The 22413-nt window shown below is 42.3% G+C and overlaps 1 protein-coding gene across 1 annotated transcript in view; it reads left to right on the top strand.

Moving 5' to 3' along the window:
• ADAMTS20 (ADAM metallopeptidase with thrombospondin type 1 motif 20) overlaps positions 1-22413 on the top strand; it is a 342835-nt gene that overhangs the window by 305418 nt on the left and 15004 nt on the right. The window contains exons 33-38 of the mRNA XM_073652029.1: positions 2947-3076; positions 5951-6042; positions 6122-6216; positions 7548-7681; positions 12282-12373; positions 12466-12570. Coding sequence (XP_073508130.1) covers positions 2947-3076; positions 5951-6042; positions 6122-6216; positions 7548-7681; positions 12282-12373; positions 12466-12570 — 648 coding nt within the window. The remainder of the gene's footprint in view (positions 1-2946; positions 3077-5950; positions 6043-6121; positions 6217-7547; positions 7682-12281; positions 12374-12465; positions 12571-22413) is intronic.

Raw genomic sequence — 22413 nt, 5'->3', positions numbered from 1 at the left:
CTGGCGTGAGCAGGGGAACCTTGTGTGTTGTGCAGGATTTTAATCCATGACGGCATAGTGTGTTACTAACGGTAATGTTTGAGACTGTGACCCCAGCTCTGCTCAGGTCATTGACCAGGTCCTCCATTATAGTTCTGGGCTGATTCCTGACCTTTCACAGAATCATCCTTACCCCACGAGGCCAGATTTTGCATGGAGCCCCAGACTGAGGAAGATTGACAGTCATCTTGTGCTTCTTCCATTTTCTAATAATTGTTCCAACAGTTGTTGCCTTCTCACCAAGCTGCTTGCCTATTATCCCGTAGCCCATCCCAGCCTTGTGCAGGTCTACAATGTTGATCCTGCTGTCTTTAGACAGCTCTTTCGTCTTAGCCATGGTGGAGAGGTTTTAGTGTGATTGACTGAGTGTGTGGACAGCTGTCTTTTATACAGGTAATGGGTTTAAACAGGTGCAATTAATACAGGTAATGAGCACAGAGCCGAAGGGCTTACTAAATATAAATCAACAGGTCTGTTTGAGCCAGAATTCTTGCTGGTTGGTAGGTGATCAAATACTTATTTCATGAAATAAAATGCAATTTAATTATTTAAAAATCATACAATATGATTTTCTGTTTTTTCTTTTTATATTCTGTCTCTCACAGTTGAAGTGTACCTACGATAAAAATTACAGACCTCTCCATTCTTTGTAGGTGGGAAAACTTGCAAAATTGTCAGTGCATCAAATACTTATTTTTCCCACTGTAGGTCCTTTGACTGAACCTTGCTCGTGTCCAATAGTGAAGTGCACTGTAATTGAAGAGTGTAGACATATTTGAGAATATTTTTTTTTCTCTTAAAGAGTTATTCCCATTTTCTTTTCAAGTAACCCACCGCTAACCAGTCTCCTGGATTCATGATTGGGGGGTGGGAGGGTGGTTGAGCATACAGTCTTGCTTGATTATCTTTGATACTGTGATACGAAGCAGCTTTGCCTTTGCAGCATCAAAGGAGAACAAAAGCTCCAAAAGCTGGCTGGGATCCAGCACTAACATCATGCTCCAACAATCACAGCCATCTTCAGTGCACTGCTTACAAGCTCAATCGAAAAGAGCTTGTAACCACTGCACATGATCGTCTGGTGACCTAGTCAGAAAGCTATGTACAATAATTACATTTTCATCTTTATAAGGCATAATTTTAATGAGATATAAATTGGAATGTTACTTTTTTCTCACAAGCCCTTTCCAATTATAGCCATCTATTGAAATTAGAATAACCCTTTAAATGCATGTATTTTAGCTAAACGTATTTCATTTTGCAATAGAGTTTAAATAAATTGTTGGACTGTTTCAACTTTGATTTGGTCATAAATCAGCTTAGATGATGAGATTCTGCCATTAGATTACTATAGACTACTATTACCAGTGATGCATAGAGGCTGTAGAAGCCAAATTGTCCAAAATGTTTCTGAAAAACTGCATTCAAGAAAAAATGGCTTCAAATTATGTCAACATGCTTTTAACGGGAACCTGACAATTTCCCTAGATTTACCAAAGAGCCACTATGTGTAATTATTGCAATCTTTATTGCTGTTTTTGCAAATCATGTTACTCAAAACCACAAGGTCTTGATAACATGATTAGTGGGATGACTAGTCTTGGGAAAATAATGCCCCCACAACTAGTCACCCACTAATTAACATATCACCACCACAGTTATAAAATAGATTTTTGCCATATGCAATAATCACTTAGACAATAAAAAGGTCTTGTTAAAAAGGGTATAAAGGTAGCAATAAATACATAGTAGTGTTTGGGTGGCCTGGTGAAGCTGTCAGGTTCCTTTTAAGGGGTTTTGCAGGCCATGATGAAAACTTTGGAGGGAGTGTAACATACTGAATCCTAACAGTTTGTAAGATACACACAGTAAGGATTCCATTATGTTCTACACACATGTGGTCTTCATGTGACTATGAATGTGCGATTTCCATACTTGTAATCATGTGTCATTATTGAGAGAAGCGAAAGAAAAACATTTTGGCATATGATCGCATACATGATGGCCGCTGAAATTGTGAAACAGAGCAGAATCTTGACAGCATATATAGTGCACTATGTTAGGATTCATAATGTTACACTATCTACATAGTTTTAATCAAGGCCCCTGACAACCCTTTTAAATCTGTAATTTTCCAATGTTTGATAGTTTCATGTATAATTTATGACAATAAGCAATAAAAGGAATCTGTGGCCAAGTTTATGATTCCCCAAAAGAGGCAACATAAAGTAAGGGCAGAGACCCTGATTCCATTGCTGTGTCACCTACTGAGCTTCTTGCTGTAGTTATGGTAAACACTCTGGCTCTGCTAGCTCTTTCAATGATGAGTTTCTCTTCACCCACATCATTAATAGACAATTTTCAGCCTACACTGCGCATAGGCAGATAGCCGACGATTGTTGGTTGGGAACCTTGTTGCCAAAGCTCATGAATATCAAAGAGTACACAGCAGAAGCTAATTATTTAGAGGACTAGCAGTACGTCAGCAAATAAGAGAGTGGTTTATCAAAGCTAAAGTAACAAGCAAAGTAAGAGACTCAGCTTTAGAATCAGGGTCCCTGCCCCCATTTTATGCTGTTGTCAGATGTGGCAGCAAAAATCTAGTGGCAGATTCTCTTTAACCATTTTACCTATTAAAGAGACCAATCCCTTTAAACTGCCCATCTACATTAATTGAAGTAGAACTTTAGATTGAAGAAACAGTCCATAAGATGTAAGTTGAATAGCTAAATATAGTCGTGATGTTTTTGAAAAATAATCACAGTAGTAGGAAATACCTGGTTATGCAACAACATCTTAAGTATATACAAAACACATTACTAGGATGATACTTTTGATAAATTTATATTTTATGATTCTGAATGCTTCTGGAACTTGCAATTAATGCAATTTGCCCTCTTCAAACAGTGTTCTGCAACATGTGGCATTGGCTTCATGGAAAGAAAAGTAGTGTGTATGACTGAAAACAATCTTTCAAGTGATCTGTGTCAATCACATGTGAAACCCCGAGCTAGGAAATCATGCTTGTCAAAATACTGTAAGTGTTGTTGCCATCAATAGTGTTAATAAGAAACATACTTATTGTAGTATATTAAAAAGCACTTGAAACAAAATGGGTTAAATGGTGCTGCCATTGAAGGATGATGGAAAGACAGACATCAATTTCTGCGGTTTATTGGTAAACGCGTTTCGAAGATTCAAACTTCTTCATCAGGACAAAACCACCAGGTGGTAGGTGGTGGTGCTTGTCCATAGAGCTCTTTATTAAAGTCTATTAAGTTGTAGAAAAAGACAAATGCTGTCAAAATCAGGTCTCCTATAGCCCTGTTGTCAAAATTAAAACTAGCTGCTTTTGCTTAGATGATAACTAGCATGAATTGGCAAATGGAGGGTCACAAAATTTTTCTTCTCTGATGAAAATCTGTGAAGGTCCCAAAGTTGAGAGCCAATATTTTCAGACATTTATGGCATACAAAATACTGAGAATATGCCAGAAATGTTAGAGGTGGGATCTAAATCTCTTTATATGTGTTAGTTAATTTACACAAGAATAGTTGACATCTTTTAAGGAACAATAAAAATTATCTTAGCAATTCCTACTAGTGATGAGCGAGCGTGCTCGTTTAACCCTTTAAACGAGCACGTTCAGGTACTCGCCGAGTAGTTTCGGCGTGCTCGGCATTTCAGTTTCAGTCGCCGCGGCTGCATGTGTTACGGCTGTTAGACAGCTGTGACACATGTAGGGATTGCCTGAAACTGAAATGCCTAGCACGCTGAAACTACTTGGCGAGTACCCAAGCATGCTCGTTTAAAGGGTTAAACGAGCATGCTTGCTCATCACTAATTCCTATCCTAACCTTCTCCTTTACTTTGATTCTATTATGTCTTTTCTTGCAGCTATAACTTAGAAATAAATTAATATATCTCCATTTTTAACAAGAGATCCTCCTTTTCCCCCTCTTACTATCCACAACTATTAAACAACAAGCTGGAGTAGGAAATCTCCTTCTCTGCCCAGCATTTAGAAGGCACCTGAATTGTCAAGATTTACCCATAAACTAAAGGCCCCCATCAATGTTGAAGGGTTCGGCCCACGGTCTAATGTGTATGGGTGGGGCCGATCGTCTGATGGTTGGGAGAGATGCCGATTGCGCATTTCTGATTTCAGACTGCCAATTGCATTATTGTCCTAGAGATAAGCTGCTAGCTGACATGTTCATCTGCGGCTTTTTCACAGAGAACACAGCGAGCGAGCGCACCTGTGTTTGGGAGTGTTGGCTGAGATAGCTGTCGGCCGAATAGCTCTATTCCCATAGACATCCACCAGCAAAACATGGGTCAAATCAGCAGGAAATTAATCACTTTGTTGTCTACAGGATTTCTACAGAACTGTGTGTTTTAGTAAGGTTCGGTTCACACTACCACTAGATTAATTTGTCCAATTTGTAAGACCCTTTTGATTCAAAGACCAAAATTGAAATAATTGTATCCTTGTCAAGCTCTATACTATATCAAAGCTTTTCAGAATGTGATCACAGAGATTGCAATCTGGTACAGTGCGATAGAGAAATCCATTGATAACCTTAAACAGAGGAGGGTAACCTGTAGAATTTAAGCCACATTGGTCATACCTTAAAATTTCTATGTCATGGGACCTGTTGTGCTTCACCATTTATTGTGTCTGTGCTCTGTGAAAGGTAAAGATAGCCTACTACCTGATGCAGTAAATTGTATTATTGGCTTATAACAACATAGAGTGGCTATTAAAATAAAATGTTGGTGCCTATTGAAGAGATAAGTCATTAAATCATTATCATCACCCCTCTAATTTACCACCATATGTGAATTTTTCTAACTTATTACTGTCATTGTTATGGGATCCTTTGGCTGTCAGCTGTTATTTGGTGTCCTGTTGCATTTACTAGGGAGCCTGCAGTTGTTGCCATTAGTGGGGGATGTGTGCTTGTCGCTGCTACTGGGAATCATATGTCTGTCACTGTTGTTGTTGAGTTTCATAACTATAAATATCTGATTTGAGTAATTGTAACATTTAATATTTTTAGTAATTTTTCCCGGTAGCATTGTGTAATATCTGTATGCCCAGTGAGTCAGAGTATAGAGTACTTTAAAGATGTGCTTTGGAGCTGTACAGATGCTGAATGTTATTGTGTTGCTTGCTACAACTTTATGTATTGCAAAATATAAAAGAACTATTAGTTAATGGCCACTAGCTGAATTAGTGATAAAACATGGTTTGTATGACATATTATGTAAGCCAGCAGGCAGTATAATTGTCACACAAGGTGTAGGAAAGACTAAGTGCAACACGAAGGGAAGAGGGGTAGGAAGCCCAAACACTACGGAAATGGGAAGTGGAGATGCCTAGGCAGATCTAATATCACCCTGCCTACCCTACCGTCCCTCTATAGGTTCCACACATATCGCCGAGCAGAACCCTGAGCCCTGGATGACCCTAGAGCTTGGCCCTAGATAGGGAGGGGGAGAGGTGAGCACTGGTCAGGCCCCACTACAAACTAAAGACAACAAGGTAGACAAATAAAGGGGATAAGCTTAGCTTGAGCAGACACCAGAGGAGTAACGCCAACTGTCCTCCAAGGGCACCAGAGCCAGAGAAGAAGCTAGGCGACTGTTAGTGCTCTAAGCCTGCACAAAGGTACATAGAAATATCACCGGCGATTCCCTGGAGCAATCTGAGTGTTTTTAACTCCCAGGCAGGGGCGTGTCAATCAGCAGCAGGAGGGATGTTGCCGCTGGGTCTTAAAGGCAGAAGAATTAAGAAGGCGTCTGTAATGCCAATAACAGTGACCTTCTGCAGCCAGATTCAGAGCGACTGCCTATTACACCTGACCCACCCGTGACAATAATCCCTCTATCATGATATCATCCACAGGTGACTACAATAACTGCAAAGAACTACGCTTGCTAAATAACACTGATGTAGATGGTGAATATTTATTAAAAATTGCCAACAAAAAAGTAAAGGTAGGTTTATTGCTACGGATATTACATATTTAGTATTGTAATTACTACATTACTTCATGAGTTTGTTTATTTCTTTCAGATTTACTGTTCAGGAATGCAGTCAGATAATCCAAAAGAATATATAACATTGGTTAAAGGTGAAGGGGATAACTTTTCAGAAGTATTTGGATATAGGTATTTAGAAGTTTCTAATGCTTCAAATGTTGGGTAGTAAGTAAGTATTAATCTAAGAATCTAAGAAAAAAAAGTCTAAATATTTTACCACATACTGGTATATCCTATGTTAGGAGTGGGTGAATGGAGCAGAGCCGGTTCCATACCAGCAGGTGCTGCGTGTGCTATACAGCTGGCATCTGCCTTTAACAGAAGCAAGCTCCGATAAGCGCTGCTTAACTGTTGTTCAGTCTCTTGCAGTGTCATTTCAATAGCCCAGCTGTGTGGTGTAGTCATTCAAGTGTCTACTAGCCCCACCACAACAATGCAGCAGGGGGCCAACTGAAGGCCCCCATGGTTGCCGTGTTGGTGCTCCTATAAAAGTGAGCCTATGACTTTGCTTGACAGGAGATCAGTGATGAATATTGTAGTATTGCAGTATACAGAACAATTCATCAAACGATGGCAGGTTCAAGTCCCCTTGGGGGGACATGACCCATTCCCTTCCCATTTCAAAAATAAATAAATAAAAATATATTTAGTATTGTTGTTTCTGTAAAAATCTGATCTATCAAAATATAAAATTATTTAAACTGTAAGTTAAACACTGGAAAAAAAACCCTGAACTGCCAGAATTGTTTTTTTTTGTCTCTGAACTTCCCCTCAACATGGGGAAAATGTCATATATATACCCAAACTTGTATCAATAAAAATGGTGGCTCGCCAGGTGAAAACACAGCTCCATGAATGGAAAAATAAAAAAATTACAAGCCTCAAAAGATTTTTAAACTATTCTTATTAATACTAATAATAATACTGATATGGTGAGAATGTTGTGTCAATAGCACCTTTAGAAATATAGTATATATACATTATATATATATAGCGGGTGAAATAAGTGTTGAACACGTCACCAGTTTTCAACGTGAACATATTTCTAAAGGTGCTATTGACATGACATTCTCACCAGATGTTTGTAACAACCTATCAAATCCATGCAGGCAAAGAGAGGGAGGGAAAATCAGAAGTGCAATCATGGAATATCCCCTGGTCATGAAGGTCCTACTGAACTTTTCTGATCTCAACTATTCAAAAATTTTGTGTATCGATAAATTTAAAAGAAAATTAAGAAATTGTACAGTAGCAAGTGAAGGATATGTTGGGGCTGTAGAAGACTTGATGATGATAAGTATCTTTTGGCTGATGGATCCGCCATTGATAAGATACTGTATACGTGATATGTCTTGATTCTTGAAAAAACACTTTAAATAAAACACATCCTACTGCGTACGATAATCGTCATGTCTGGACGAATAACCTGACAATCTTTATTCTGCCTCTTCTTTGTGTAGGCTAAGAAATCCATATGAGTGTCCATTCAATGGAAGCAGAAGGCAAGACTGTGCATGCAAAAATGACTATCTTGCAGCTGGACTCACTGTCTTCAACAAAATAAGGCTTGATATCATCTCAATGCAAATCAAAAGTAAGTTTCTACAAATATATAGTTATATTTGATAGTAAAACACGGAAAGAGAAAGTGTTTCAGCTCACTGTTACTTATTCCTGTGCTGTTCGGTGCTTGGATGACGGCTCTGCCATGATACGTGAGTATAGACAAAATAGAGAAATATCTGGCTCTGACAAACAAGCAATCTTCTTTATTCATATGGATATAACACGGAGGACATATAGTAAAACTTCATGTTCGGATAGTGCTTCCATCGCGCTAGTGTAGATATCGACATTAGCGAGATGATATCGCTATCCTAACACTAAGTTTTACTATATGTCCTCCGTGTTATATCCATATGAATAAAGAAGATTGCTTGTTTGTCAGAGCCAGATATTTCTCTATTTTGATGATAGGGAAATGTTTGACTCACACAAGTAAAGCAGAAGTTCTCAATTTAATTTTGAAAGAAAATCTAACAAGCCATAGCCTACTAAAGCTATTAATGCAAATGAGCATACTAGTGTTAGCTCAAAATCTGGCCGGATTCTATCTTAACCCCTTTACAACCCAAGGTGGTTTGCACGTTAATGACCAGGCCAATTTTTACAATTCTGACCACTGTCACTTTATGAGGTAATTGCTCTGGAACGCTTCAACGGATCCCCCAGATTCTGAGAATGTTTTTTCATGACATATTGTACTTCATGATCGTGGTAAAATTTCTTCGATATCACTTGCGTTTATTTGTGAAAAAAACGGAAATTTGGTGAAAATTTTGAAAATTTAGCAATTTTCAAAATTTGAATGTCACACAAAATAGTTAATAAATAACATTTCCCACATGTCTCCTTTACATCAGCACAATTTTGGAACCAAATTTTTTTTTTTATTGGGGAGCTATAAGGGTTAAAAGTTGACCAGCGATTTCTCATTTTTCCAACAAAATTTACAAAACCATTTTTTTAGGGACCACATCATATTTAAAGTCACTTTGAGGGGTCTTTATGACAGAAAATACCCAAAAGTGATACCATTCTAAAAACTGCACCCCTCAAGGTGCTCAAAACCACATTCAAGAACTTTATTAACCCTTCAGGTGCTTCACTGGAATTTTTGGAATGTGGAAGAAAAAAATTAACATTTAACTTTTTTCACAAAAATGTTACTTTAGACCCAAGTTTTTTTTATTTTCGCGGGGGTAACAGGAAAAAATGGACCCCAAAATTTGTTGTGAAATTTCTCCGGAGTAAGCAGATACCCCATATGTGGGGGAAAACCACTGTTTGGGCGCACTTCAGGGTTTGGAAGGGAAGAAGCGCCATTTGACTTTTTGAATGTAAAATTTGCTTGAATAATTAGCGGATGTGCCCCTGATGTGCCTAAACAGTGGAAACCCCCCACAAGTGACACCATTTTGGAAACTAGACCCCTCAGAGAACTTATCTAGATGTGTGGTGAGCACCTTGAACCCCCAAGTCCTTTACAGAAGTTTATAACATGGAGCTGTGAAAATAAAAAAATCAAACTTTTTCCACAAAAATGATGTTTTAGCCCAAATTTTTTTATTTTCACAAGGGTAAGAGGAGAAAATGGACCCCAAAAACTTTTGTGCAATTTCTCCTGAGGGGAAAATACAGTGTTTCGGCGCACGGCAGAGTTCAGAAGGGAAGGAGCACTGTGTGACTTTTTGAACGCAAAATCGTCTGGAATCGAGAGCGGACGCCATGTCGCGTTTGGAGAGCCCCTGATGTATCTAAATAGTTGAAACCCCCCACAAGTGACCCCATTTTGGAAACTACACCCCTCAAGGATTTTATCAAGGGGTATAGTGAACATTTTGAACCCAGAGGTACGACACAGAATTTGATGACATTAAGTCATCATATTGAATAAGTTGTCATTAGTCTTGAGCGCAAGTGCTCGCTACTTGAGTTTGCATCGGGCACTCAGGTATGCACCATGTATCACAGGTGCTCAAGTAAAATGCTCGAGTCCCCGCCCGCATGTTTCACGGCTATTAGACACCCCAAAAAAAACATGCAGGGATTGCTCATGCAAGGCAGGCAATCACCGCAAGGTTTTTTTGGCCGCGAAGCATATGGGGCGGAGACTCGAGCACCCGTGATACTCAATGCATACCCGAGCACCCGATGGAAACTCAAGTAGCGAGCACTTGCGTTCAACACTAGTTGCCATATCGTCATCTTTTTTTTTTTTTTTTTTTTACTTTTGAAAAAAAACAACAACCCTAACCCCAACCCTAACCCTACCCTAGCCCAACCCTGGCCCCACCCTAACATTAGCACAACCCTAACCCCAACCCTAACATTAGCACAACCCTAACCCCAACCCCAGTCCTAGCGTTTTTTTTTTACGAGGTTCCTAGTGCGGTATAAGTGATTAGACGACCTTATTCTTCGGGTCGGTGCGACTACAGAGGTATAAGAATGATATCGGGTTTTTATGATTGACAGCTGTCACACACTAAAAGACACATATTTTGTAAAATCTAGTTTTTGCATCGCCATATTTTGAGAGCTATAATTTTTCCATATTTTGGCCGACAGAGTCATGTGACAGCTTGTTTTTTGCGGGATGAGTTGATGTTTTTATTGGTGCCATTTTCAGGCACGTGACATTTTTTGACCGCTTTCTATTCCAGCTTTTGGGAGGCAGAATAAACAAAAACCAACAATTCAGGAATTGTTTTTTTTTTTAATTTTTTATTTTACTCCACGTGTGGTAAAATTGATAAGGTAGCTTTATTTTTCAGGTCAGTACGTTTACAGCAGTACCATATTTATATCGTTTTTCTATGTTTTGGCGCTTTTACACAATAAAAGCTATTTTATAGAAAAAATTATTGTTTTGCATCGCTTTATTCTGAGAGCTATAACTTTTTGATTTTTCGGATGATGGAGCTGTATGGTGGCTTGCTTTTTGCGAGACAAGATGACGTTTTCAGCGGTACCATTTTTATTTATATTTGTCTTTTTGATCGCGTGTTATTCCATTTTTTGTTTGGCGGTATGATGATAAAGCATTGTTTTTTGCTTCGCTTTTTATTTTTATTTTTTACCGTGTTCACTGAAGGGGTTAACTAGTGGGAGAGTTTTATAGGTCAGGTCATTACAGATGCGGCAATACCAAATATGTGTACTTTTATTGTTTGTTGTTTTTTTTTTCATAATAATATTTATTGATGGGTACATTATATTTTTATTTTTAGTGGATTATTTTTTTTATTTTTTTTTTAATAACCAAACAATCTTCCTGCTATCTGGTTACCCGGATGTTGTCATGACGACATCGGGTCGTCATGGCAACACCCGGGAAGCCGCGGCAGACAGCGCTGGAGGCCAGAAGAGGAGGTGAGTATCCCGATCACCTCCCCTTAGCCTCCACAATGCTGCGATCGACTTCGATCGCAGCATTGTGGGGGTTAATGTGCCGGGAGTGGTGCGGGACCGCTCCCTGCACATAGCACCGGGTGTCAGCTGTGACAATCAGCTGACACCTGGCGGCGATCATGCCCGCACAGCCTGTGTGCGCGCGCGATGACGTACTAATACGGGTCAGGCTCTTAAGTCCCAGGGCACAGACACGTATTTGTACGTCATGGGCTTTAAAGGGGTTAAAGGGGTTTTCCCACGAACAAAAGTTGATTTGAATCAACAGATCTTGGGATAATAATAAGTTCCACAATGTGATGTGTTCAAATAAAATGTCCCTGTGCTGAGATAATCTTATAAATGTGCCCCTGCTGTGTACTGTGTAATGGCTGTGCCTGACCATGCAGGAACATGGTCTGATCATACCACATCTCCGGAGGCAGGGAAGGAAGGGGGGGTAGAGTATACTGACATTACAGCATGGGATCACAGCTGATTCTTTCTGTGAGGCAAAACATTTTACTGCCTGTTTTTAAACAATGTTTTACTTCAAAGTAAGAATTGGCTTTGATCACGTGCTGTAATGTCTGTAAATTCTTCTCCCCTGCCCAGGAGATGTGGTACGATCAGACCATGTTCCTGTATGGTCAGACACAGCCATTACACAGTACACAGCAGGGGCACATTTATAAGATTATCTCAGCACAGGAACATTATTTTTAAACACATCCAATTGTGGAAGTTATTATTATTCTAAAATTTATTGATTAAAATGTTCTTTTGTTCAAGGGAAAACCCCTTTGAAGGGGTTGTGCACTACTAGGACAACCCAGTCTCATCCTGAATGTTTGCCCCCATTAAAATAAAAACACCTACTGTATACTCACTTCCCGTGCCAGCGTGTCGCCACTCATGTTCCCTGGGCTCATGTGAGAGCTGCGGCTGACCACTCACTATCTCTTGATTACTTATATGTCTGAAGGCGGAGAGAGTGACGCCAGCGCTAAGTGGGCACAGGGCTCACATGACATAACAACCTCACATGAGCCCCGGAAATGCAAGTGCTGACACTGCTGGAAAGGCGCTAGCACTGTAGGTGAGTATAAATATTTTTATTTTAATGGCGGCCAACATTCAGGGTGAGAAGAGGTTGTTCTAGTAGTGGATAACCTCTTTAATATAAATTAATTATATGAATTATGAGGGTATCTTAGTAATTATTTTAAATAACTTTTTAGCTACAGATCTTCTCTATGCCCGCACACTGAATGGGAGAGCAGTTCCATTTGCCACAGCAGGTGATTGTTACAGTGCCGCCAAGTGTCCACAAGTAAGTATATGTGTTGTGTGATTAAATTACTGCAGTCATCATGTCATAATTGGCTACATGTGAATGGTCAAAATTTTTGTTTTCTGTTATAGGGGCAGTTCAGCATTAATCTTTCAGGAACCAATTTTCGAGTATCGGACACCGTCAAATGGATTGCTCAAGGGAATTATGCTAGTGTCAATGTTCACAGATCACAGGTATGAAATCTGTAAATACTGAAAACACTTGAATATGTCCTTAGAAAAAAAATCACAGTTGTGATGTGATGATATTCGTGCCAGAATCAATGTGTTATTTTTTAGTTTCTACTGAATGGCCAATGTCATAACATTGAAATAAAAAAAAACAGAATTTTGAAAACATTTGTGTGCTTGATAACCAGAGTTAATATATAAGTTTTGTGATTTATGTATTATGACATGGATTCAATAGTGTATATTAAACTCATAAAGAACATAAAACCATCAGCAGATTTAATTTTCAGCAAAACTCTTTTCTATACTAATCAGTATATGTTCTCCCTCCCAATGCCAGAAACTTTTCTCCTGTTTTGTCTTCCCAAGCCTGATATTGCTGTTTCTATTTTGTGATACTAGCAGTTTTCAACCACATTTACTTTTTTTTTCCTGAAACTTGATCATTTTCCAAATTATGTCACCTTCACACTAAAGTTATGTTCAGCATTAGTGATGAGTGAGCATGCTCGCTTCTGCTCTGTACTCACCTGAGCATCTCACTGCTCGAGATGCTCGGCGCTCGGCAAATACTTCAGGGATGCTCGGGCAGGAGCTTGAGTCTCCACCCCACATGTTTGGCGCTGTTTTAACAGCGAATAAACATGCAAGGATTGCCTGCCACTCACAGCAATGCCGGAGCCATGTTGGTTGTGGCATTACAGTGATTGGCTGGCCGTATAGCATCATCGGGTCTATATCAGACCCAGTGACGCTATGCTCATCACAGTCTACCCATCAGACAGGCAGAGCAGGGAGAGCTGCTGCTGAGCTAGGGAGAGAATTGGCGATTTATTAGTTAGGTATTAGGTATTCCACAGCTATATATACAAATCTGAAATAACAGTCCTTGTAAGGACTAATCCAGCTGCATATATTACTGGTGATCGCAGGAGTTAGGCAGGTAGAGTTTGTGAAGAGTGTATGAGCAGAATAGGGTCCATTGCACGTTCTGTCTGCTCTGCTGCTGTTACAGATATCCATAGCCCTAGATACCAGGGCTAATTTTTTTTTTGCTCTTAATGCTCATTATTTGCTTAAAAAACAATACAGTACACAATTTTACTGCTCCATTTGCTTGTTAGCAGAATACAGTCAGATTTTTTAGATTTTATATGCATTGCTGTATTGTGGAAGCAGAGAAACTTGTCTATCATAAGACGTGATCCGTTATTACTGCGGTAATAATCGTAGCATTTTTTGGAGCGTGCCGAATATTACACTCTAGTTAAAGTTTGCCAGTTGTGTGTTGTTCAAGCTATTCACACTTGGTCGCTGACCAATACCATATCTCTAAAGCCACTGCCTAAAACCGTCATCATCAGACGTGATCCCATATCACTGCGGTAATAATCGTCACATTTTTTGGAGCGTGCCAAATATTACACTCCAGTTAAAGTCTGCCAGTTGTGTGTTGTTCAACCTATTCACAGTTAGTCACCGACCAATACCATATCTCTAACGCCACTGCCTAAAATTGTGGTCATCAGACAGGATCAGACAGTACTGCGCTAATAATCCAGAATTTTTTGGGAGCGTGCCAGATATTACATTCCATTTAAAGTTTGCCAATTGTGTGTTGTTCAAAACTATTCACACTTGGCCGCTGACCATTGCCAATACAATACTACAAGGCCAATGCCTGAAACTGTGGTCATAAGACTGGATCCGATATTACTGCAGCAATAATCGTCATATTTTTTGGAGCATGCCAAATATTACACTACAGTTAAAGTCTGCCAGTTGTGTGTTGTTCAACCTATTCACACTTACTCGCTGACCAATATCATATCTCTAACGCCACTGCCTAAAACCGTGGTCATCAGACGGGATAAGATATTACTGCGCTAATAATCCAGAATTTTTTGGGAGCGTGCCAGATATTACACTCCATTTAAAGTCTGTCAATTGTGCGTTGTTCAAAACTATTCACACTTGGTTGCTGATCAATATCATACTAATACGCCACTGCCTAAAACCGTGTTCATCAGACGTGATCCAATATTACTGCCGTAATAATCATGACATTTTGGGGAGCGTGCAAAATATTACACTCCATTTAAAGTCTGCCAGTTGTGTGTTGTTCAAACCTATTTAGACTTGGTCGCTGACCAATAGCATATCTGTGAACAATGTTGTCAGAGTATTACGCCATTTTTATGGACTGACAATAAAACATACAAAAACTAAGCTAAAATGGATATTCCTAGAAGAAATGTTAAGAAACATTCTTTGCAGGGTCATGGCTTGTATATAAGGCCAACTAAAGAAAAAAAAAAAAAGGGATGGACTGTGGAAGAGATTTATGCGACCAGAATGAACACTCATCTCGAGCTAATGATACCACCTAGCAGCACCTGTGTTACGGATCCGGGTGGTGGAACCTCTGTGCCGTAGTGCAAGGAGGGACCCAGAGGGGCGTGACAAAGTATCAACTCAGACCGACCCTGGTCGTACGGCGGCTAACGACTCCGTGACCAGGGAGGGACCGAGCAGAGGGACCAGGTGCTACTCTGGGGACGACCTTGTAAGAGAGCAGGTGGCTTCCACGGGTCAGAAGACTGGGACTGACCGGTATAGCGGATGGACACAACAGGCAGGCAGAAGTCTCTGGATAGTTGACGGGTGGTCATGGCAAGTGACGGCAGGAGTCTCTAGGTGGTCACGGCAAGTGCTCCCAGGTGAGCGGGCTGGCAGGCATGGCAGGTAACAGGCAGGTAACAGGCAAGTGCTCCCAGGTGAGCGGGCTGGCAGGCACGGCAGTAACAGGCAGGTAACAGGCAAGTGCTCCCCGGTGAGTGGGTTGGCAGGCACGGCAGGTAACAGGCAGGTAACAGGCAAGTGCTCCCTGGTGAGCGGGCTGGCAGGCACAGCAGGTAACAGGCAGGTAACAGGCAGGTAACAGGCAAGTGCTCCCAGGTGAGGGGGCTGTCAGGCACGGCAGGTAACAGGCAGGTAACAGGCAGGAAACAGGCTGGCGGGCAAGACTGGTAGTCAGGCTAGCAGCGGGACCTGAGGGATGAAGCAGAGGTGAGAGACACTGTGCAACAACTTTTGCTCGGGCACCTCCATTTTGGAGGAGGTGCCTTATATATGGGAGGACCCTTGGCTATTGGCCGGGGACTCCTTAGGACGACGCGCGCGGCGCCTTTAAGAGAGAGAGCGCACGTGCGTGCCCTAAGCACAGTGCCCAGGAAGCTGCGCACGCCGGCAGCAGCAGGAAGACGAGCGCAGGAGGACGCCGCGCCGGGAGGTGAGAAGGACAGCGTCTCTGCCTGGCAGGGAGCAGAGACGCCGATGCTACAGCCTGTCCCTATTGTAAATGCATCTAACAGCGGTATCAATAGGGAATAGAGTAGATATGTATTTTTTTCTGCAGCACGCAGTATAAGGCAATAATATCTGTCAGAATCAGTGTAATATGCTATCCATACTGCGATAGCTCACCTGTAAACGAATTTCAGATAAGACAGGTAATTGTCACGAGTGTATAAGAGGTGACAGACAGTCGCCCTGCAGTTGGTTGCAGAAGATCTCTACGTTTGCCATTACAGACATCTTCTTAGATGAGAGGCTGTCTCTAGGACCTACCGGCTACCTCCCTCTGGTAATTAGCTCCCTGGCTTGGGTGTGTTCCAAATTATTATGCAAATAATATTTTCTCAGATTTTCCCAAATTACCTATATGAATTGCAGTCATTGTAATTTTCCAGTCAAATAACTATTAGAGTACAATTGAAAGGTTTTTATACAAACTGCCTATGATAACAGTATATTTTTTAAAAAAAACAACAACTCAAACTGCACTCAAAATGCATGTTCCAAATTATTATGCACAGCAGAGTTTTCAACCTTTTCATTTTAATAAAGAACAAAAAAATGGTCATTTTTGAAATTATAAGCATTTCATGCATGATAATGCCCCGTCTCATGCTGCACATAACACATTTGCATCTCTGGCTGCTATGGGCATAAAAGGGGACAAACTTATGGTGTGGCACCCATGCTCCCCTGACCTCAACCCCATTGAGAACCTCTGGAGCATCATCAAAAGGAGTGTCTATGATGGCGGGAGGCAGTTCACATCTAAGCAACAGCTCTGGGAGGGTATTCTGTCCTCATGCAAAACAATTAAAGCAGAAACCATCCAAAACCTGACAATTTCAAAGGACGAGAGAGTTCAGAAGCTCCTTTCGAACAAGCGGTCCTATGTGCAATTGTAACATCACCTAGAATAAAGTTTTGAGTTGAAAACTGTTTGATTTCAGTTTGTAATAACCTGCTAATGCTTATAATTTCAAAAATGACCATTTAATTGTTCTTTATTAAAATGAAAAGGTTGAAAACTGCTGTGCATAATAATTTGGAACATGCATTTTGAGTGCAGTTTGAGTTTTTTATTTTTTTTAAAATATACTGTTATCATAGGCAGTTTGTACAAAAACCTTTCAATTGTACTCTAATAGTTATTTGACTGGAATATTACAATGACTGCAATTCATATAGGTAATTTGGGAAAATCTGAGAAAATAATATTTGCATAATAATTTGGAACACAGTGTATATACCTGGTGTGTCTGAGAGGGCCGTGCCAGCTATATTCATTTCTACTTGTGAAGGCTTAGCAAGAGCAGTACTTCGTCCTCTCTGAAGCTTGAGCTGAGTTCGCATTTGTCTGGAGTCATTTAAAGCTAAGCATTCTCCCCCTGTTTGTCTACCCTTGTTGTCTATAGAGTTTATTGGAGATCGACTAGTACTCATCACCTCCCATCCCTAGCCTTAGCCATACGCCAGAGAAAGACAGGGCGAGGCACACGTGCGGCGATTGCTGAAGAAGCAATATAGGGACGGTAGTTGAGACAGGGTTACACTAGACCAGATTAGGAGGTCTCCACTTCCCCCTTTCCCTAGTGTCTGGGCTCCCTTTCCTTCTTACCTCTGTGTTGCACTCAGTCTTTCCTACACCTGGCGTGACAGTAATATTCTAGACTATAGAATCTATTTGAATTGTGCTTCTCATTATTAAGGAGTGGGTCTCCTATACTGTTATTGCGTATGTAGCAATTTCAAGGGCTGCCAAAAATTAGGACGCACTCCAATACCCATTTGAAGAGATGTAAAAAAAAAAACAACTATAAAAACACAACAAGATTTTTAGTATAAAAAACAGACTCGCCAATGTAACCTCTTAATCCTTGCAAGCTTCAACACAATGTTCACAAGGTAGACAGTAGCGGTGATCGGTCTCCTAGAGAACGAGCTAACTCCTTCATGATGATAGAGGCCACCATCTCCTTAGGTTGCTGGTACTTTTCTGTGGGAATGAGCTTGTCTCCAACCAGTCAGGAAAATCCAGTGAAGAAGCGAAGCCATCCACAATTTCCATATCTCAGGAATTTTATTTGGTAGACTGGCTGCCCAAACATTAGTTTCTCACAAAGGAGCTGAAGACACTGAGTAGCAGTAGGTGCAAGTTTCTCCAGCATGACCTGTTTGTTAGATATCAGAGGGAGAACAGAATTGAGCTTTGCCAAGGTGCCAGATTGCATCTTAAGTCTTATAGATTGCTGGAGCCAGTCCACAGTAAAAAAGCAGCCATGGAGTATCCAGGAACCTTCACACAGACTTTTTTTAGCCAGGGCTGCTTCTCGTGTGAGAGTTGTATTTCACCACAGCCATATTCTTTAGGTCCATATTCTCCTTCTCATCCTCCTCCTTCTGATTATCACCCAATCCGCGTTGAGATGAGATTAGGCTGGGTTGTGTAGCATCACCCTGTATAGTTCCTTGCCTCCTCTTTAATTGTGAACACCGAGCGTTTCAGTAGACAGAGAAGCGGGATGGTGACACTAATTATGGCGTCATCACCACTCACCATCTTAGTGGAGTCCTCAAAGTTTTGGAGGACGGCACAGATGTCAGATATCTATGCCCACTCATCAGCTCTTATGTGTGGAGGCTGACCTGAATTCCAATGGGTGTGTTGAAGCTGCTATTCAACAACGGCCCTCTGCTGCTCACAAATCCTTCCCAACATACGCAACTTTAATTTCTAATGTGTGGTGACATGGGAGTATATGTATATGGGACAAGGACGTGGACAAGGTTACTGACTGTGATCGTTGCAAGTGGGCAATGACAGGTGCAGGGTGGGAGGCATCTTCGCCTGCATCATGGCCAGAGGCTTGGCGTACATGTACAACAGGGAAAGAGGCAGTGGTGTCACCCTCAAACACTGTTTCTGGAACCTGGCTTTTGGCCAAACTAGTCGGGTTCTTTGCTGTCATGTGCCTGAGTATGCTGGTGGCGGTCAGGCTGGTAGTTTTGCTGCCCCTGCTGATGCTAGCATGGCAGATGTTGCAAATGGCCTTTTTGGGGCTAACTGGACAGTCTTTAAAAAAGAGCCAGACTCAGGAAGAACTAGCAGTTGGACTGGCAACTTCCCTGGTATTGGTATTTTGGGGAACAGTTGCCCGCCTTGTGTCTGTGGCCACCCCACTGCTTGTTCCTGCCTGTTGTGGTGCTACGCCTCCCTCCCCCTCTGCGCTGCTGTCCTCGCTATTCATGTCACCTTACCAGGTTGAGTCAGTGACTTCATCGTCCACCACCTCGTCTTACTGTTCCGCACCCTGGTCCTCCTCCTGACTTTCTGTCTATTGTGTCTCATCATCATCCACCTTTTGCGACAGTTATTGCACTTTCCTACCATCACCTTCGTGTGACCATGGCTGTTGAAATATTTGGGCATCGCTACATGCGATCTCCTATTGCCCCGGTTGAAGCGGACCGAGCGAGAGGCCAGAATCTATAAATGGAAAGATGAACAAAACTGCTCTTCAGAGTGTCCGAATGTGAGATCAGTTGTCTCCGGGCACTCGGCATGGTGGGAGGAAGGAGGATCAGCGTGAGGAATATGCAGACGCCAAGTAAAAAACATCTCCCGGATCCGCACATTCCTCAAACAAGAATATGGAAAAACACTTGTGCATGCCCTCATCATCTCCCGCCTCAACTACTGAAACCCCCTGCTCTATGGCCTCCTTTCAAGCACTCTTGCACCCCTCCAATCTATCCTAAACTCTGTTGCCCGACTAATCTACTTGTTCCCCAGATATTCCCTGGCCTCTCCTCTCTGTCAATCCCTTCACTGGCTCCCCAATGCCCAGAGACTCCAGTTCAAAACCCTAACCTTGGCATGCGAAGCCATCCACAACTTGTCTCCTCCATACATCTGTGACCTAGTTTCCCATTATTTGCCTGCACGCAACCTCCGATCCTCACAAGATCTCCGTCTCCTTCTCTTATCGCCTCTTCCCACAATCACATACAAGATTTCTCTTGTGTATCCCCTCTACTCTGGAACTCTCTACCCTAACATATCAGGCTCTCGCCTACCGCCTTCAAAATGAACCTAAAGACCTACCTCTTCCAACAAGCCTATAACCTGCAGTAACCACCGCTCCACCATACTACTCCAGCTCTACCCTCACCTACTGTATCCTCACCCAACCCTTGTAGACTATGAGCCCTCATGGGCAGGGTCCTCTCTCCTCCTATATCAGTCGCCGTCACGTTTTTATATGAGATTATTGTAACTGTTTTTGCTATGTATACCCCTTTTTCACATGTAAAGCGCCATGGAAAAAATGGCGTTATAATAATAATAATAATAATAATAATGTGGTCCAGACTCACTGTGACTGGACTGTGTGGAAGACAGGGTGGTCGTGGTGGTTGCAAACTGACTGGAAGCATTATTTACAGTGAAGGAAATAATTATTTGATCCCTTGCTGTTTTTGTAAGTTTGCCCACTGATAAAGACATGAACAGTCTATGATTTTAAGGGTAGGTTAATTTTAACATTCAGAGATAGAATATCCAAAAAAAATCAAGGAAATTACATTGCATAAATTAGATAAATTTATTTGCATTTTGCAGTGAGAAATAAGTATTTGATTCCTCTGGCAAACAGCACTTAACACTTTGTGACAAAAGCCTTGTTGGCAAGCACAGCAGTCAGACGTTTTTTGTAGTTGATGATGAGGGTTGCGCACATGTCAGGAGAAATTTTGGTCCACTCCTCTTTGCAGATCATCTCTAAATCATTCAGATTTTGAAGCTGTCGCTTGGCTACTCGGAGCTTCAACTCCCTCCATAAGTTTTCTATGGGATTAAAGTCTGGAGACTGGCTAGGCCACTCCATTACCTTAATGTTGTTCTTTTTGAGCCACTCTTTTGCTGCCCTGGAAGACCCAGCCACGACCCATTTTTAATGTCCTGGCGGAGGGAAGGAGGTTGTCACTCAGGATTTTACATGGATATGACTCGCCCCCTGGGCCGCGTGGGGAACCCGGAACCGGGCCTCTGGTGGGATGCTGGGGGTGGTAGCCTCAGTGTGGCGGCGACCCGGTCCGTGCCCAGGGTGGTCAATTCAGTGGCAGTCTTAGTGTAATAACAAATGTCCGACTACGCCACCCGTGGATTGCGGTCAATGGGGACCGCCGCTGCAGGGCAGACCGCTGAGGCTGGTATTATGTGTGCAGCTTAGAATGGGATGACTCCCCACGGGAGGAGTATAGCCTCAGGGTAGTTAGTGTGGAGATGATGGGAGTGATGGTGGGAGCGTCCCAGTACTGATGGTGCTGGTGCGGCGATGAAACACAGAGACGTGGGGTTGCAGTTTCTAATGCTTTACTCACAGTTGTTATTCGTGTCAATCCTGCAGGTGATGACTGCCCAAGCCGTGCTGCGTCCACCAGGCAGGGGACTCGACCAACTCCCAGGCAATTCCAGAGCGTGGCACAGGGCTCCCTTCTCTTACCTACTCTGGCCGTCCTCACCAGTGACCCACCTTTGTCCAGCTTCCTCGGGCCTTCTATTGGCGAAACCTATCTCCAGTTTCCCTGACCCTACGTGGTATGCTTTCCTGGTGGATGTAGTGAGGGGTCGCACCAAGATGTGGTCACAACCTCCGGTCTTTGGCTGAGGAATCTGTTGCCTCCACCAATTTGGGTCCCAGTACCCTGCTCTGCCAACCCTTCACCCGCAATCTCCTGGGCCTTTGGTGTTCCTTATGCCTTCGTGTCTCTGGGCCTTTATCTGTATTCCAGTTCCTTGTTTCCTTTCTTACTTCCTTTGCTGTTCCTTCTCCTCTCTCTCTTTTGCTCCGGCCTCCTGACAAGGCCTGCCTGTGGAGCAGAGCCCCTGGAGCAGCTCTGCTCCCTGTCACTTCTCCTCGGACTGCACTCCTCTCTGAACTCACACTGTCCTAAGATGGTGCCCACCTTATATACCTCCCTCTAGCACCCGAGCCCAGGTCACTAGCAACCAATGGGCTCCTACCTATGCCCAGAGACCCACCCCTATCTGCTCCTACACCACTGGGTTTTCCTCCCCCTCCCCACTCCAGCCAGGGACAGAAGCTGTCGTGACTGCACTTCTGTGGGAGCACCGTTGAGCTGTCCCTCGGAAATGGGGTGTGTGTGGTGCATGCAGCCTAACGAGCCTTGGTCCACACTCCATCCTTACCCGGGAGTGGAATATCACACCTCTGGTTTGAGGTGCAATACCCCTGTAGCAGCCGAGCCCTCGGGGTGCTACAGATACATCCATTCTTCCATTGATGCGGTGAAGTAGTCCTGTCCCCTTAGAAGAGAAACAACCCCAAAACATGTTTAGACCTCCATGCTTGACAGTGGGGACATTGTTCTTTGGGTCATAGGCAGCATTTCTCTTCCTCCAAACACAGCAAGTTGAGTTAATGCCAAAGAGCTCAATTTTTGTCTCATCTGACCACAGCACCTTCT

Source organism: Phyllobates terribilis, unplaced genomic scaffold, assembly GCF_046119375.1.
Source record: "Phyllobates terribilis strain yellow unplaced genomic scaffold, ASM4611937v1 Scaffold_11__3_contigs__length_659146591, whole genome shotgun sequence".
In the NCBI taxonomy this organism is placed as follows: Eukaryota; Metazoa; Chordata; class Amphibia; order Anura; family Dendrobatidae; genus Phyllobates; species Phyllobates terribilis.
Note: the sequence above shows the minus strand (reverse complement) of the source record. Positions and strands in the feature narration are given on the sequence as shown.